Raw genomic sequence first — 18,117 nt, forward strand, 5'->3', positions numbered from 1 at the left:
TAAAAAAAGTAAAATCACTCTCAAAAACACACTCTGGTACAGCACATTGAAATGTCCTTGTAAATTCCTTCTGGCACTTAAGTTTCCTCGGCGTCCCTTGGAACTTTGTGCTGCTTTTTTTTAAAAATCACGAGCGGCGCTACTCCAAATCGCAGGCGTAAACACGCTTGGCGCTTCTGCAAGGTAAGAGCGTAGGAGCGTAATCACGCTGATGCGTTTCACCTATTGGCTTCCTCCTGCTGCTCTCTGCTGCTGATTTATCTCCCATCGTTTTTTTCTTTTTCAACAAGTCCCTTCAAAAAACATTATTTCTCTAAAACGTTTTCACAATATTCTGTTAACTCCTTTTCATACTAAAATGAAGCAATTTTTGTTTATCTCACATTAATCACATCACATTCATGTATGGTGCTTCACAATATATTATAATCAATCTAAAAAATTACAATCTAAAAAATACACTTATAGTTGCAATCAAGACACCATAAAATTTTATTCATAAAAAGCTTTCCCATTTAACCCATTTCTTTAATACAGGGATAATGGATAGGAGGTTATTTTGGTTTTTTAGTCCAAAAAGGCTCTAAGGTTAAAATCCACATTTAGACCCTGTGGAACCAAGGTTTTTGACCTATGCATCCACCAACTTTCCCTTTGTAGGGTTTTTTTAACCAAATCTCCTCCTCTCCAATCCCTCTTAACTCTTTCAATCCCTACCCATTTTAAACCTGTTGGATTTTTGTTGTGCTTTTCTAAAAAATGTTTCGACACTAGGGGGCCGATTCACTAAGCTCGAGTGAAGGATTCGAATGAAAAAAATTCGAATTTCGAAGTTTTTTTTGGGTACTTCGACCATCGAATTGGTTAAATTCGTTCGAATTCGAACGAAATCAAACGAATCGAACGAAAAATCGTTCGACTATTCGACCATTCGATAGTCTAAGTACTTTCCCTTTAAAAAAAACTTCGACCCCCTACTTCGGCAGGTAAAACCTACCGAAGTCAATGTTAGCCTATGGGGAAGGTCCCCATAGGCTTGCCTGTGATTTTTTGATCGAAGGATTTTCCTTCGATCGTTGGATTAAAATCCTTCGAATCGTTCGTTTCGAAGGATTTAATCGTTCGAAAAATCCTTTGATCGATCAATCGCAGGATTATCGCTAAATCCCTCGACTTCGATATTCGAAGTCGAAGGATTTCAATTCGAGGGTCGAATTTCGAAGTATTTTTAACTTCGAAATTCGACCCTTAATGAATCTGCCCCTAGATGTTTCACATTTCCTTTCCTTATATTGTTTATATGTTCCCCCATTCTCTCTCTTAATCTCCCATTTGTTTTACCCACATATTGGAGGCCACATGGGCACTCCAATATGTAAATCACATTTATTGTGTGACATTTTATTAAATCTTTTATCTCAAAATTTTCCCCAGATGTCTTACTTATAAAACTTTTTGTTTTTTTGCCAAATTGGCATGCCCTGCATAGACTACATGGGAAATACCCCTGATATATGCCACGCTTTTTTTCACCATTTTTTGTCATACAAGTATGTATTAGTTTTTGTTTTATATTGGGGGCTTTTTGAAATATAATTTTAGGTTTTTCTGGGAGAACTTTTTCCAATTCCTTGTCCAAACTCAGTACATTCCAATGTTTCTCTATAATTTTACTGATTTCCTTTGCCTTTGAATTATATTGCGTCACAAAACACATATTAAATTTCTCCTCCACTTTAGTTTCTTGATGCATTTCTTTTTTGTATTCCAACATTTTGTCTCTATCCTGTTTTTTCATGTCCTCTAGTGTCCCTTGTATATTTTCCTGTATCCTCTTTCCAAGAACCTATTTTATAAGATTTTTGATTGTGCATCATAATCTTTTATACTGCTACAATTTTGTCTTATTCTTCTAAATTGTCCCTTTGGGATGTTCCTTATCCATTGGGGGTCATGGTTACTTGAGGCCAAAATGTAGTTATTTGTATCTACTTCCTTAAAGAAAGTTTGTGTCTGTAGTTTGTTATTTTCAATATATATCTGTAAATCTAGGAACTCTATGTTTTTACTACTGTAATTCAAAGTGAAGTCTTGGTTTAAGTCATTTGAATTGATCTGTTGTAGAAAATTCTTTAATTCTATTTCTCCATTTTTCCAAATTAGTATAATATCATCTATATAGCGTTTCCAGAGAACGGGGCTTGCGTCCTGTGTTAGAGATTTCAATATAACCTCTTCCCAGTGTCCCATGAATAAATTAGCATAACTGGGCGCAAACCTCGTTCCCATCGCGGTCCCACATATTTGGAGGTAGTGGCCCCCATCATACCAAAAATAATTATGGTCCAATATGAATTGTATACTGTTCAATATGAATTCCTTTTGTTCCTGATTTATGTCATTATCTTTTGCTAGTTAGTGTTGTACAGCCCTGATCCCCTGTTGGTGTTGAATACTTGTATACAATGATTTGACATCCAGGGTGACTAAAAGCCACTCTGGATCCCAATTACATTTAAAATATTTAATATTTGAGTTGAATCCTTTAGATGGCAATGTATTAACATATGGCTGTAATTTTGTATCTATATTGTGTGACAAATTGCTAGTCAAGGAGTTAATACCTGAAATGATTGGTCTCCCTGGTGGTGTAGTGGGTTTTTTATGAATTTTGGGTAGGATGTAGAAAAGGGGGGTTTTGGGATATTTATTGATTATATACTCCCTACTCTAGGATTTCAAATTTCTTTTGTAAAATATCGCCTGGATTGTTGTCTAACTTTCTATATGTGTTAATAACACCCAAAAGATGTTCACATTCCTTTTTATAATCCGCTACATTCATAATAACTATATCACCCCCTTTATCTGCGGGCTTTATTATTATTGTCTTATTTTCGGTTAGCTCTTTTAAGGCCTCTCTTTCTGACTTAGTTATATTCTGTTTTTTACTTTGTCCTATTTTCTCTTAGTCTTTTAGCACTAGTTTTTCATAAGTTTCAATCGCTTTCCCTTTTTCTTGGGAGGGTATAAAAGTTGATTTTCTTTTTTACTGTAGTGGTCTTATTAGTCTCATAATTTTTGATTTCTGCATTATTATTCAGGAAGTATTTTTTTAGGGTTAACTTCCGATTAAATTTTTGGGCATCTATAAATAGATTGAAACAGTTTGGTTGGTTACTGGGTGCACAATTTTAAAGGGGACACAGGGAGGCTGAAAATGGAGGTCTCCAGTGTCAGGATTGCAGCCTAGAGGGGCACATTATCCACTTAATGGAGTACAAAGACTTTATAGAGGCAGAGGCTTTAAGGGAGAGTTTACTGTCCCATTAACGGACATGCACCTGGAAAATGGGATTCATCATTCCATAACTGTAATTAATGCTTTGACAATCATTATCAGCCTGATGACAAGGAGATGGTTGATATCTCTTTACTTGCTGGGACATGACCTGCTTAGAAACTAGTGTCACATGTACAGGCCTTGACTGGGATTCAAAATAACCAGAGGTCCAAACAGCCCCACACCAGACTAATGGATCCCCAACCAATGGCTCACAAGCAACATGTTGTTCACCAGCCTCTTGGATGTTTCTCTCAGTGGCCTCAAAGCAGAAAATTATTTTTAAATACTGGCTTGGAGGCATGTTTTGATTGCATAAAAACAAATTGTACTGTCAAATAGAGCCTCCTGTAGGCTGCCAGTTCACATAGAGGCTACCAATCCACATAGAGCCAATCACAGTCCTTATTTGGCATCTCCAGAGACTTTTTTTCATACTTTTGTTGCTCCCCAATTCTTTTTACATTTCAATGTGGCACATGTATAAAAACGGTTGGGTAACCCCTGGTCTAGGGCATCTTATAGCATTTGCCAAAATCTACAGATTGCCAGTCTGGTCCTTGACATGGATCTGCATTAAAATACGAAATAAGCAAATTGTAGATTTCTTGTCCGTTTTCTTTTAAAGAATTGCTGCCTTAAGAACGACTAAGGGTCATGCCAAGTGAACCTGTTTATTTCGGTGTCATTTTTTTAAAGTTTAATATTTTGAACAAAACTGTTTTTTACAACAGAATTTTACAGTCTGCTACACATTGATTAAATAGCGTTACAAATACAAGTTATTTTACACAGTATGCAGTTAATATGGTGATGTACAGTGTTTTTTATCTCCACTTTTTTCTGCCTCTTTTTAACAGGTTAATAGCAGACCCCACTGTTTAATGGTGCAGTATGCTCTAATTTTTTGTGTGTGGCAACTACCATAGAACAATTTTCTAACATTACAATTAGTTATCTTAAGTAGCTGGTGCAGCATAAAACTTAGGGCTCTTACAGACGAGCGTTTGAACCCGCTCTCCGCTGCGTTCCGTTTTTATGCATTGAGCCGAAGGGGAGCACAGGAGTAGACGCATTCAGTTTTTTCAATGGGGCTGTACCCACACAGGCGCATGTAGGCGCCGAACGCAGGAAAAATGCAGCATGTTGCGTCTCAACCTGCGTTCGGCGCCTACATGCGCCCGTGTGCGTACAGCCCCATTGAATAAAACTGAATGCGTCTACTCCTGCGCTCCCCTGCGGCTGAACGCATAAAAACGGAACGAAGGGGAGCACAGCTTCAACCGCTCTTCTGTAAGAGCAAGTGTAGAAGCCACTTTCTGCTACTTCACAGATGCAATGAGGAGAATCTAATTATTTTAACAACAATTATACAAGCAGGTTTTTCAACTTAACCAATTGAAATACTTGTTATGCATGTCAATTTAGTGTGGTTGCATCTCAATTCATTGGTAATTATCCATGCAGTATTTGTGTGTTCCATATACCATAGTTTTAACCCCTTTATTGACAGCAGGTGTTTGACCTGGTGAGCCACATGTTATTAAACACAGTGGCAGTTACAGGGTTTAAACAACAACTTTGGAAACAGGGTATTGTTCATAAACTGCAACTGCTTAGCACACAGGACCCTGACATTTTATCTGGGCCCCAGCTATTTTAAACCAGTGACACTTAGAGGCCTATTTACTATTTTTTTTGGGGGGGGGGGAGGTGAGAAAAAAAACCAAACCTGCAGGATTGCTCACAACATCATTTTCCCCGTCAAGTATTAACTTATTTAAAATATTTGTATTTTCTGTGTGTATGTCAATATGATTTAAGTCTCTCTCTTGCTAATTACATGAAAATTCTACATTCGGTACCCACATTTATGTCAGATGGTAACCTCACCTGTAGTAGAGATTTCAAAAGGAAGTCAGTATTTCCGGTCTGGGACTTAAAATCGGCCGAAACAGGCCCAATAAATTTTAACTGTCTTATACCAGCCCCGCTAGCATTTGCCAGAATCCACAGATTGCCAGTCCAGGCCAGAGTTATTTTATGTACGTTTCAGCTTTATCCCAACTTGGCCTGTCTTCATTAGCCTTCAAATACTGCCAGGAAACAAATTACCCCAAAATGGAATAAAGACATCTTTCTTTAATTCTACAATTGCTTGCATATACAGTAAATCCACTCCATCAATCTTGCAATTTACAAAAAATATGTTTTGCCTTTATTTGATTATTCATTAATGTCACAATATTCAGCTTATGTGGTTAGGCTTGCTCAACACTGTAAAATCAGTTTTATTAGTCTGGTCCCTCCATTTTAGCAACAGTACTGTTAATGACCCATAGTTAATAAGACAACCTGTACTTACCACCATTTTACATTAACATTATTGACATGAAGGAAATATACAATTAAACAGGTGAAAAACATATAAAGGACAAGCACAAGTAATGATAAGAAGCTGGTGGTGTTCATGGTATTCATCACTATGTTTACTAAACCAGTCATGACATTTGACAGCAAAAAAAAGAGCAACGGATTTCTACTTATTGCTTGAATTAGGCAGAAATTATTCTTTATCGATTCTTTGTCTTCTGTCCTTTTTATGCTTTGATTTTTTGTTGAAAATGACGAATTACATATTACCCATGTGCCTGGAATTCTGCTTCCAGTGACTAAAAATTTAGCAAACACTATAAGCAAATCACTAAGAAATATAAAACAGAGCAATGAGAGACATTGTGCAATAGTCCAGATAAAAAAAGTTAAATTTGCTAACCTGCGAGAAACAGGTTCAATGTACATCTGAAATAAGTGAAGGATGGCAAAAAGCGACAATGCTATTATAATAAGGGTCCACAAGGCAGTTATCAAGTCTTTAAGAACGGCACGTTTCTTTAGAACATACACTCCAACCTGCACACCAGCCATATATAGGGCTACATATCCAGTGACAGACACAATACCTTCTCTGTTTGCATTGAGGAAACCAACTCTTGTGCCTTTTCCATCGCTGCCATAAAAAACAAAGTCTTTCAAGCCTGTAGTTTCAAGGGCTACTTGATAAAGAGAAACAGATGTTGCAGCTACAACCCATGACTTTTGTGTGGGGAAGACAGCCAGCAGAAATGATGCTAATACTCTTACAACTGCCAGTGTAAAAAAGAAATTCCAGTGAAGACCATACTCCGACACATGTTCATGATAATCTGCTTTTTTGACAGAGATTAGCCTCCCAAACCCCAGAATAAGGAAGGGCCACACAGACACCAGTTGCTTCTTCAGGTTTGAAAATCTATTGCAAAATAAATTCTCTCTTGCTTTAGCTTCTGGAGAAACAATTGCATTGGCAAAAATAAAACCTCCCACACCGAGGTCCATGACACCTGTTCCATAAGTCTCTGTTTTTGCATATCTTCGAGGATATATTGGGAAATCAACTGCAAGTATAGCGATAGCAGTAAGAATATTAAGGAAAACACGAAAGTTTGTGACAGGTGGCATAGTTCTACTTTCAACATGTACATTTAGGAAAGATTTAATGACTCCAAACAATTGTCTTTTCACACAATTAGTCCTCCTTTTGTAAATAATGTAAAATAGAAGAGTGCAAGCTGTGATGTAACTTAGTGGAACAACATAAAGAAAGTCAGAAAATACGGTGCAGGACAGAACCAGCGGGAACACAAGAAGAATGTAATCCAATAACAGGTGAAATTTCCAGGAATAATTTAGTGGACCATATTTCTCCTGGTACAGAACAAATATTAAACCTCTAAAAAGAAAGCACAGGGAAGATATGCTTAAACCTGCTGTAATTTCTGAAATGTTTGTTCCATTCAGGTTGCTTACAAATGCTTCTTTCAGCAGTTTTTCAGTCATTCTTATTCTGTAATAAAAAAAATGAGATAAAGAAATCTTTTATAACTGAAAGATTGTGACATTTTTACTTTCATACGTATATCCAGGCATAATTTTAATTGGCAGTACTAGGCTATCTCATAGACTCCATTTTATCCAAATATTCCACAATGATTTCCTTTTTCTCGTTAAAGGAGAAGGAAAGGTTAAAACTAAGTAAGCCTTATCAGATAGGTCCATCTAAATATACCAGTAAACCCCCAAAGTAATGTTGCTCTGAGTCCCCTGTCAAAAGAAACACTTCATTTCTTTCCTTCTATTGTGTACACATGAGCTTCTGTATCAGACTTCCTGCCTTCATCTTAAACCTCATTGCCCTGGGCGTGAGCATGCTTAGTTTGCTCCTATCCCCCCACCCCTCCCTTCTCTACTGTAATCTGAGCCCAGAGCAGGGGGAGAGACTCAGGCAGGAAGTGATGTCACACCATATTAATACTGCAGCTCCTATTCTAAACAAACAGAGAGATTCTAGAGCTTTTTACTCAGGTATGGTAAAACATTATACAGAATAAATATAGCATTCTAGCTTGCACTATTGCAGCTAATCTATTGGCAATAAAATGCCTCCGTAGCTTTCCTTCTCCTTTAATAATAAAAAAACTTTACATTGTATATGATCCAAACTAAGATATAATTAATCCTTATTTGAAGCCTAATCAGCCTATTTGGTTTATTTAATGTTTACACAATTTTTTAGTAGACTTAAGGCACGCAGATCCAAATTACAGAAAGATCAGTTATTGGAAAGCTCCAGGTCCTGAACATTCTGTATAACAGGTCCCATACAATTGTCCAGTCATACAAACCATTCTCATCTTCAGGACAATATAATTAAGACTTGAGATACAATGGGACAACCATATGGCCTGCCACTCACTTTAATTTAAATGGTTTTATGTATGATCATTCACATTTACTGATTTCTAGGTGAATCTGCTTGTATTAATGGTGATTAATGGTGACCTGGACTAAGATTCAAAACAGGCCATGGCATGTTAAGTACACAAAGGGTCAGACACCCACCTACCAGCCCAATAAATAGTCTATGACATCTTGCATTCCAGGCCTGGGTCTAATATTAGCCTCTAAAATACCAAATGATTTCTTGGAGAACCCAGGCCTTAATGAGATCCAGATTATGGCAAGTCTTGAGTCCTTTCTTATTTTTTATAGTTTGCACCAGTATGTAGCGTACGTAATACAACCTTTTCCTGAAAAAGTTAGGTTTGCTCCAAAAGATTACACCACCCTCAAACATGCCTTAAAAGCATGCATTGCACAATTAAGATCCACAATGCAATAACAGCCTAATGAAGAATATTACATTGAAAAATTGTATGCCTTTTTATTAATACGACTCTTATGGTTTAGCATATACATCTGATTGTTGCAGAAGTTGTTGCCCCCCAGATGTCAGGTTCTCTGGTGGGCCGTAAAAGTCCAGTATTTTATCTGCTCTCAATATGATTTAAGAGCAGGAGAGATTTAATTATATAAAATAAAACTGAAAGAATACAAGTCACACAACTAATTTGATCTTTACAATATCCTTATTAGCCACTCCCCAACTAAACCAGCACAATTACTAGCTCTTACGTTTGTCATATACACAGAAAGATCCACTTGTTTTTCAGAGCCTTTAAGATGTGCTGATCTTAGCCCTATTTGGCCATCCTGGTGGGCCAAAAATTAAATCCATACCTCCCAACTGTCTCTTTTTTCACAGGACAGTCCTGATTTTGACAGCTCAACCCACAGTCCCAGATTGTTACTGAAATGTCCAGACTTTCTCTTTGATCTCCTGCACCGAATAGCCATAAAAAGATACAAAGTTTCTAACACTTAATTGGCTTTTGGCCAGAGCCCAGAATATGTGGCAGGTGCACTTAGATACATTTGTAACAATGTAAGATAAGCAAAGAAGCAATTATAACAATTTAAGATAAGCAGGTCTCTTGGGGACAATGTAACTTGCAGCTTTAAGGAGACATTTTGTGTAAAAAATAAGAATGTACCAGTGCATTATACTCATTTAGATACAGAAGAATTGTACTTTACAAAAGTAGTATTTCAGGCTGATTTATTGAATATTTCTGCAAAAACCCTAATAATCCCTCCCTTCTCTTTCTGCTCCCTGAATTCCCAGGCTGTGCAGGGGAGCCTGCTTAGCACCATGTAAAAGCAACACCATATATTACTTATAATTGCCTACAAAATTAGGGTTTTTTCTTTTTTCCTATATCAGGGGTGTCCAAACTTTTTGCAACAAGGGCCAGATTTAGTTTGGTGAAAATGTGTGAGGGCCGACCATTCAGCCTGACATCCATTCCGACGTAGCTAGATTGTGATCAGGATCATTCACTCCTGGAGATGGACGTGTACACGGCGTTTAGGTGGTGGAGAAGAGTAGTCTGTTTGGACTTATTCTCCGTGTCTCATTTAAACAAGAAATCATGTAGACGAAGCAGTAATATTTGGGCACATGATTAGTGAAATGTTCTGCCACTTGGTCTATATTGCTGCCTGTATGCTGAAGGTGTTAGCAATAGACACGTACTGGCACGTAGTGATGCGCCGCTCTTGCATACTTTTTTAGGGCTGAAGGTGCAATAGATGTACTGGATCAACTGGCAGATAGGTAGTTGTTAAAAAAAAAAAAAAAAGGTTGAACGCGATGGACATGTGTCTTTTTTCAACCTTGCTTACTATGTTATACTGTGTTACTGACGTTACAGTACAGTGAACTAAAGACACACTGCTCTCGCATACGTCTTTAGTTCACTGTACTGGCACATCAGTACGTCTATTGCACCGTTAGCCCTAAAAAAGTATGCAAGAGTGGAGCATTACTAAGTGGTAGTATGTGTCTATTGCCAACACCTGGCAGCACACAGGCAGCTGTATAGACCAAGTGGCAGATCATTTCACTAATGTGCCCAAATGGGCCACATTATTATTAATTTCATGATGAAGGCTGAGGGCCGGTGTAAATTTGAAAACAGGCCGCAATTGGCCCCCGGGCCTGACTTTGGATGTGCCTGTCCTATATAAAACCACAGAAATGTGTTCAAACCTTTCATAACCGGTCAAATTTTGTAAAATGAACATGGTAATTGGAGAGTGTGGCCACAAAATCAGCGTGGTCAAACCCATTTCAAAACGCTGACAGCTGCAAATCTTTTTGTCCCTCTTTCTGTTTCTAAAATGTTAGGAGGTATGGAAATCACACCTGGGACCTACGCAGACCCCTCAGCAAATAACCAGGACATGAATTCTAACACATTGCTATTTTCAAACCTTTTTAACATTATTTCCCTTGTTTGAAAACTCAGATATTTCAATCGTAACATTTAGAATTTATATAATCACTGCAAACTGTAGCAAACCCATGTAATCTGTAGATTAGGGCGGAAAAACTATTTTTTTTTTATTCTGACTCACCCAGAAGCGTAGTTTGCTGGCAGATGCACTGCCTCCAAAAAATGTCCGAAAAATCAGTTAGTAACCCGCCACTTGGGCATCCCCAGTGGAATCGATTATTAATAACAACCTGTCGGCACAAACGCATCGGTCGCTAAACACACAAAACGGATCCCACATGGAGACTTTACTGCTACTTCCGCGTTCCAGACTGGAACCTACTCCTGGAATTTCAGAGGAAGCTCATTATTCACAATCAGCCAATCGGCGCTCACAAAACGAGTGACGTGTCTGGCGGCGGGCCGGGTTTAATCGGGATTCTGGTATAGCTACTCCTCTTGTCCTTCAAGGGCTGATGAGGGCTCGACCCGAGTGGAAAGCTGGGGGAAGCCTTTAGGAAGGAGTGCTGTAATAGCAGCAATGAGTCGCCCTTTGAGCAAGAACACAGAAAGGGAGCAAAAGCAGGTAATTCATGCCCTTTTCTCCTACGTGGTCATATGTAGCTGAGTGCAATTAAACTGCTCGGTTTGAAAAAAAGAGATCTTTATATAAAATAAAGGTACTGAATCCGATATATAAAATGGTCTCTGTTAGTGTGGCTGATCGCCTGGCATGAGAATTCCAACTTTGATTCGTTTGTGCGCGACTGTAGACGAAAGCGTCGCATATGTCATGTTGCCTCCGCCTTTGCCTTGAGCATATTTTGCTGTAGGTGAGACACATTCCAGGAGCCGTGTGAAACAATAGCACTGTGTCTCTATTGGCTTTCTCATACCTACCAACGTTTGATTTATGAATGCGGGAAAAACTAAAGTACTCCCAGTTAAGCCTGGACACCCTCCCCCGATCCGCCCATTTTCCTATGAAGTCACACCCCATTTTGGGTCCTTAAAAATGGGCACCACTGGGAAGCATGTTTGTGTACACATATTTATTACCTTTGGATGGCATGATAAGTTTTGCATGCAGTGTTGTTTGAAAAAAAGTGAATACAATGGGGATCTAAGGATGGAGGGACATTGTCATTTACAGAGCTTTCACAGAGATGTTTGTCTCATTTCACAGTCAGGTCATATACATTTCTAGACAAAATGTAAAATTCATGGGGGAAAAAAACAGCTCACAGAAATACGGTGGGTGGTTGTAAATATTACAGTCTCAACTTGACTACGTTTTTAAAGGGGTGCTGCATGGCTCTGTGTTGGGTCCACTATTTTTAATTTGTTTAGTAAAGGAACAGTAACATCAAAACATTAAAGTGTTTTAAAGTAATACAAATATAATTCAGTGTTGCTCTGCACTGGTAAAACTGCTGTGTTTACTTCAGAAACACTACTATTGTTTATATAAATAAGCTGCTGTGTAGCAATGGGGGCAGCTATTCGAAGGAGTAAAGGCTCAGGATACACAGCAGATAAAGATAAGCTCTGTAGAACATCATGGTCTTATCTGAAATCCACTATTCAACCTGTGCCAAATAGCCTTTTTTTCAATTTCCACCATTACTACACAGCAGCTTGTTTATATAAACTATAGTAGCGTTTCTGAAGCAAAAATATCAGTTTTACCAGTGCCAAGGCAAGGCAATATAGACAAGCTGCTGTGTACCCATGGAGGCAGCCATTCAAAGCTGAAAAGAACATGCACAGGTTACACAGCTGATAACAGATAAGCCCTATAGTATACAATGGGATTCTTCATAATCTATCTACTGTGTCTTTGACAAAGCCCGCTGTTTGGGGGCGAAAGGCGCGTCGGCGCAATTTAGGGGGCAACTACTCACGATCCGGGAGGGGATACTCTGCAGGTGAAGGGGTTGGCTGGGGAATGGACTGTTGGGCAGTGCTTTTGTTTGATCAAGTGCCTTAGGCTAAGAACACCCAGATTTAAAATCTATATAGACACTAAGTGTCGATTTGCCTTTTAACGCTGTGGGTGAATGGGTGGGCTGTGGAATTGATCCTTGGGCAGCGTTCTTGTATCTTCCAAGTGCCTGAGGCACAGCTTCTATAGAGCAACAGCTCAAACAGACACTGTGTGTGTCGATTTGCTTTTCTACTGCCTGGGAGGGGATCTCACGTGGGTGAAGGGGTTGGTGGTAGACTTGAACCTAAGAAGGTTAATGATTTGATCTCCCAAACCACTAATTGTTACCTAGTAATACCCGCGGATGTGATATATTATACTGGTTCAGGCAGAATAACCAATATCCCATATTAATCCTTATTTTCCCTACTCCCGACCTATTCTTTCCCCCTGGTCAAATCGCCTCCCTGTCGCTAACCCAGGTTTTTATTGCTGATGACTGGACAAACAATAATTTTAAATTTAAATGGTCAATAAAAGTTACGTTTTATTTTATTTCTGTATGAGACGTCAGATATAACTGATGGGAGGGTGCAGAAATATGGGTCAGTTTTTTTCCCTCCTAATTTCACATATAATTGCTTACTTGACCCTGCACACCATTTACTGTTCTCAATTACGGATGGGAGGTACTCCCCAACACTCTAACCATTTTTTATACTGTGTATCCTGTGCTTGAATGGCTGCTGCCATGATTATACAGCAGCATTTATATAAACTATAGTAGTAAGCAGACACACCATTTTTACCAGTGCGGGGCAATAGTACATTTATATTGTCATTTCTTTAAAACATTTTTTTTATGTTACTGTTAATTGAATGACTTGGGGTGTATCAACTTTTGCAGATAATTTAAAACTATGCAGGCTAATTAAATCCATTTAGGATGTGACATCCTTGCAATAATATCTGTACAGATTGGTATGCATTTACAGACGACTAGGTCTGTGTATATAAAGCAACAATACATTCTTCAGCAGTTTACACTGAGGTTGCAAAATTGAAAACAACCCAAATCAACCAGGATAGAACATATATCTTGGCACAGCTGAGAATTATGTGTCTAACATTTTGAAGTACTTCTTTGAAAAATTTGGAGGTGCCCTTTATTCTATATCAGATGCTTAGTAGTTATCTGCATTCTCACAATGAATAGCTGACGTTTAATTTAATAAACCAATATGGCATAGGGAAAAACTCTTGCACTAACAACATTTTGTACAAGATTGCCTAATTCAGAATTTGGACAGGACTCTTAGATTTCAGTAATAATGCCTTCCCATAAACTGGAATTTAAAGCACATATGCCACGAAAGGTAAAACTACTTTGTGTTTTACTTATTTCTTTTACTTTGCTAAATAATTACATTTTGTTTCACTGTTTTGACTGCATTTTTTGCTAATAAACTGATGTTTCATCCTGTTGTCACTCAATGATTCATGCTCATGTAACAGTTTTTTTTTAATAGTAAACATTTTTATTGTTTTTCAAAAAATAAAAAAAGGGGGGTACAGAAAAAAGGAGGGGGGGTACAGTAATATCCTTATGACATTTTAATACGGATGTTACATCAAGAGTATCAGCATCATAAAATCCGTATCAAGACAATTGGAGCAAATGTACATCTAACCAGGGATTCCATATATTGCCAAATTTATCCGGATATCTTCTAGCCTCATATGTTAGCTTTATTAAAGGAAGTAATCGGTTCACATAATCTATCCATTCACCTTTCTTAGGGGGAATTGGTGCCATCCACTTCATAATTGTTATTTTTTTCGCATAATAAAGGAGTGATCTTACGAGTATCCTTGATTTATTTGAGGGGAGAATGTCGTCTAACGAGCCTAATAAGCATATCTCAGGATAATGGAGTGGGGGTAAATCTAACATGTCTACCATATACCTGGTGACTTCCTTCCAGTGTCGTTGAATGACAGGGCATGACCACATCATGTGCCAATATGATCCATCTAGTTCCCCACACCTTTTACATATAAAGGAGGGAAGTTTCCCCATACGGTGCAATCTATTGGGGGTGAGGTAGGTTTGCATTATGAATTTATATTGAATTAGCTTATCTCTAGCACTAATCAGAAATACTTCATCCCATTTGTCCTCCGTCACATCCGGGATATCCCTTTTCCACGATATTAGTGCTATAGAGAAGGGACTCTGAACAGTAGCCATGATCTGGGCATACAAAATAGATACCATTTTGGACGTATCTTCTTTCCTATGCTGTTTCAGAATTAGAGGTTCATCCATTAAGATATCTGTCGTCCAAAACTGCGTAAAGAATATATGACGTATCTGTAGGTACCTGCAGATTTGGAGTCCCAATTTTGTTTCTGAGTGATATTAAGTCTATGAACCTTGTGCCTTCTACCAAATCAGCAAGATATCTAATTGGCGTAGAGGTTCAATATCTTGTAACCTCAGTTGCTATAAAATGTTGGAGATGGGAGTTGTTCCACAAAGGAAGCAACGGTGAGAGAATGGGGGGTTTGAGCTTCAACATTTTTTGTATGTGCAGCCACACCATATATGGGGCTTTCATGCACGGTGGAAAATGTAAGTAATTATCTGCCCTCCGATAAACACAGTTTGCTAAAGCTTCTAAAGATCCCACAAACCTAGCCTGAAGTATTACATTTGGGTTTTCAAGTTCTTGTGTTAGCCACCAATTAATGTAGGTCAACTGGGCTGCTAGATAATATGCGTGGAGGTCTGTAAGACCCAGTCCCCCTCTATCATATGAGGCCATCAGAGTACGGGAGGCAACCCTTGGTACTTTGTTGTTCCATAAGAATGGCCTAATCAAGGCTTGAATATTGTCTATGACCCTTTTGGCAATGATTACAGGTGAGTTGTGGAATATATACAGGTACTTTGGTAGAAAAATAATTTTAATTATATTTATTCTGCCCCACAATGTAAGAGGTAACGCATTCCACGTTGTCATTTCTGTAGTAAGCTGTGCAGTTATAGGAGTGACATTATGGGCTAGAAACAGATTAGGATCCACATGAATAGTTATTCCGAGATATTTAAAGGATGAGACCCATTGCAGTCTTGTATCCTTTGCTCTCATGTGACAGTTTTTACATTGAATAACATTGACTCTCTGCAGATACATCTGGACACTTTGTACCCTCTCCATACCAAGCAAATTCCTAAGCTTTTTACTTTTGTATTGGTTTAAGTTTAGTGCTTTGGAGCTACTGTTAGTATACAGTACTTTCGTATAATAATTATATGAAAGACCTAGCTATCTGGGTCTCGTACGCACTTTATTTATTATCAGCAAGCAATTCTATAAATAAGAAGATGTTGCTGACAAGAGCAGGGAACTGATCGTTTGCATTGCTGCTTTGTCATGCTCACTATCATCTTATTCAGTGTTTTAGTAGGAGTGCAGGGAGACAGTTTTGGATTTATTAAGGTAGATTGTTCCAATTGACAATTTCCCTTTAAGTAAAGGACTTTGAGCAGACTTTTAAGAAATCGTATCATACATGGCTGAAGCAGCAATGGAAGCTAGTGGGGTAACTTAAGGGTCGAAGAAACAGACAGAAGGATCATTTTAACTGATTTACATCATAGTTACAGCCTGGTTGTTTCAACGGTCCACTTGTAGGTATATGTTGGTGGACTTGGATTTCCCTCATCCATACACTGGTAGTTTAAAGTCAATCACAGATTGACACTTCTACATTTGTGGTATATATTGCTTATAATGTGAGGGCAAAACCACTACTACCTTGAATGAATGCATTGGGAACCACATACCTGCCATTAGCAAGGCATTAAGAGAATAGTAAACTGAGTAATCTTTGACAAGAACCTCTCTGAGTGAACCCTTGGCCATATTTCAATGTGTGACCATTGACTTCCAGACATCTTTCACATGGCAGCAATGGGACACCGCATTATTGAGACACGAGTCTTGGTGCATCTACTGACTCAATATGGTTTTACCACGAGTACTGAGTGAGTTATTACCTTTGAAATGTTTTTTTTATGACTGCCCAGAGCACTCTTGCCTTTAAATGAGACTTTTATTCCCTGTTTCTAGGGCACTCTACAATTGGACAATAACCCTGTGCGACCTTGTTAGCTCTTCTTTGCAGTTCCTTTCTTTTTGGTACAAATTCATTGTTTTTTTGTTTTTTTTAAACACCGTATCTAGTTTAATATCTTTTGTTACTGCTATAAAGGACATCAGCTGTGCCTATTTGTGGACATTTCTGTGTTATAGTTGGTGTGCCTTTTAAGCCTGTTTTCCATTTGCTGCTTTTATGTTAATTTTGTTGGTTTTTACCTTTTTTTTCCTCTGTGGCTTTTACCCCATCCAACCATGATACATTTTTGTTAACCCTTAGGTTCTGCAGACTACAGTTTGCCATTAATGTCTTCTGTTAAAGCAACTGCACTTGGTAAAAGCAGATAATATGAAGGCTTTTTATGTCATTAGTACTCTTTCACTGCTAATATGGCAATCATTGTCATGGATGATCTGTGGGGTTCCCTACAGTAAATAGCTAGGAATATACATTTTGTCTATGGTTTTGTTACGCATAGTTTTTGTTATTTCTTGCACTAAAAAAAGCAACATCTGAAAATGAAATTAAAATCATATTCTACTACAAGTACAATGAAAACAAATCATCCTCCTACTGAGAAGCTATGTGTATAAACAAAACCCCTCGCATCCCCCCCAGCTGCAGCCTTGTTAAACTTTGAGATAAGAAACAGTTAATTATACTGAGGCTTCTTAGTGGTCTGCTGGTTTGTTTATGATCGTGCTCACAGTGATCAGGAAGTAGAATATTACTTGTGTTTCATGTATGTATTTTGCTCTATTTATTGCAAGAAATAGAAAAGCCTACATATTTTTCATCATACTCAATAGCAGATTTGATTCATTCCACAGATCATTCTGTGTACAAACAGGTGTATATGCTTTTTACCCTTTGTAATAGTATCTGCCTTCTATCGAGTTGGGGGTCTGAATAAGAAGACCGTCACAAAACAAAATTTTTAGTTCTTACTCTGTTATGTAACCAGTTATTAAATGTATTTGGTCAAATATAGTATTTACTTTCTTTCTATATAAGGTAATTTACTTCAACCGCTTCATTGAAAGATTTATTTTAGCTCTTATTTACCATATCTGATTTCCTGTAGGTAAACCATTTACATACACCAAATTGGCTTACTTTGATTGGCCTACTTTAAACATTTCTGAAGATTCCAGAATGTGATGACTTGTAGATGCTTCTGATTGCCCAATTAGTAGTTAAAGGGCCAGTAACATAAAAAAAATTAAATTGTTTTACAGTAATAAAAATATAATGCAGTGTTGCCCTGGGTTTTCTCTGTAATTTGAATCTCCATACTTTGTCTGTTAAAAACACATCTAAACATTAAATAAATTAAATTGGACTGTTTAGAAATCAATGAAGGTTTACGATAGCTCAGTTAGAATCACATACAAGGTATCGTTTGATTACTACTGGGATAAAGGAAATTATTTTTAAAAATTTGAGTTAATTGTTTAAAAATG

The 18,117-nt window shown here is 37.8% G+C and overlaps 2 protein-coding genes across 2 annotated transcripts in view; one reads left to right on the plus strand and one right to left on the minus strand.

Moving 5' to 3' along the window:
• Window positions 1-5,465: 5,465 nt before the first annotated feature.
• pigw.S (phosphatidylinositol glycan anchor biosynthesis class W S homeolog) lies at window positions 5,466-10,894 on the minus strand. Its single transcript, XM_018249345.2, has 2 exons — window positions 10,703-10,894; window positions 5,466-7,229 (listed from the first exon to the last, which is right to left on the minus strand). The coding sequence occupies exon 2, from the start codon at window positions 7,220-7,222 to the stop codon at window positions 5,705-5,707; it is 1,518 nt and encodes a 505-aa protein (XP_018104834.1). The 5' UTR covers window positions 7,223-7,229; window positions 10,703-10,894; the 3' UTR covers window positions 5,466-5,704.
• Window positions 10,895-11,009: 115 nt separating this feature from the next.
• The window catches only part of myo19.S (myosin XIX S homeolog), a 55,259-nt gene continuing 48,151 nt past the window's right edge, over window positions 11,010-18,117 (plus strand). Inside the window, 1 exon segment of the mRNA NM_001095877.1 lies at window positions 11,010-11,146. Within this exon segment, the coding sequence (NP_001089346.1) occupies window positions 11,102-11,146 (45 nt within the window). The 5' untranslated portion in view covers window positions 11,010-11,101.

Source organism: Xenopus laevis, chromosome 2S (genome assembly GCF_017654675.1).
Source record: "Xenopus laevis strain J_2021 chromosome 2S, Xenopus_laevis_v10.1, whole genome shotgun sequence".
Classification (NCBI taxonomy): Eukaryota; Metazoa; Chordata; class Amphibia; order Anura; family Pipidae; genus Xenopus; species Xenopus laevis.

What these genes read in the sequence shown, in the direction of transcription:
- pigw.S (XM_018249345.2), bottom strand. Translation starts at nt 7,222, where the DNA reads ATGACTGAAAAACTGCTGAAAGAAGCATTTGTAAGCAACCTGAATGGA.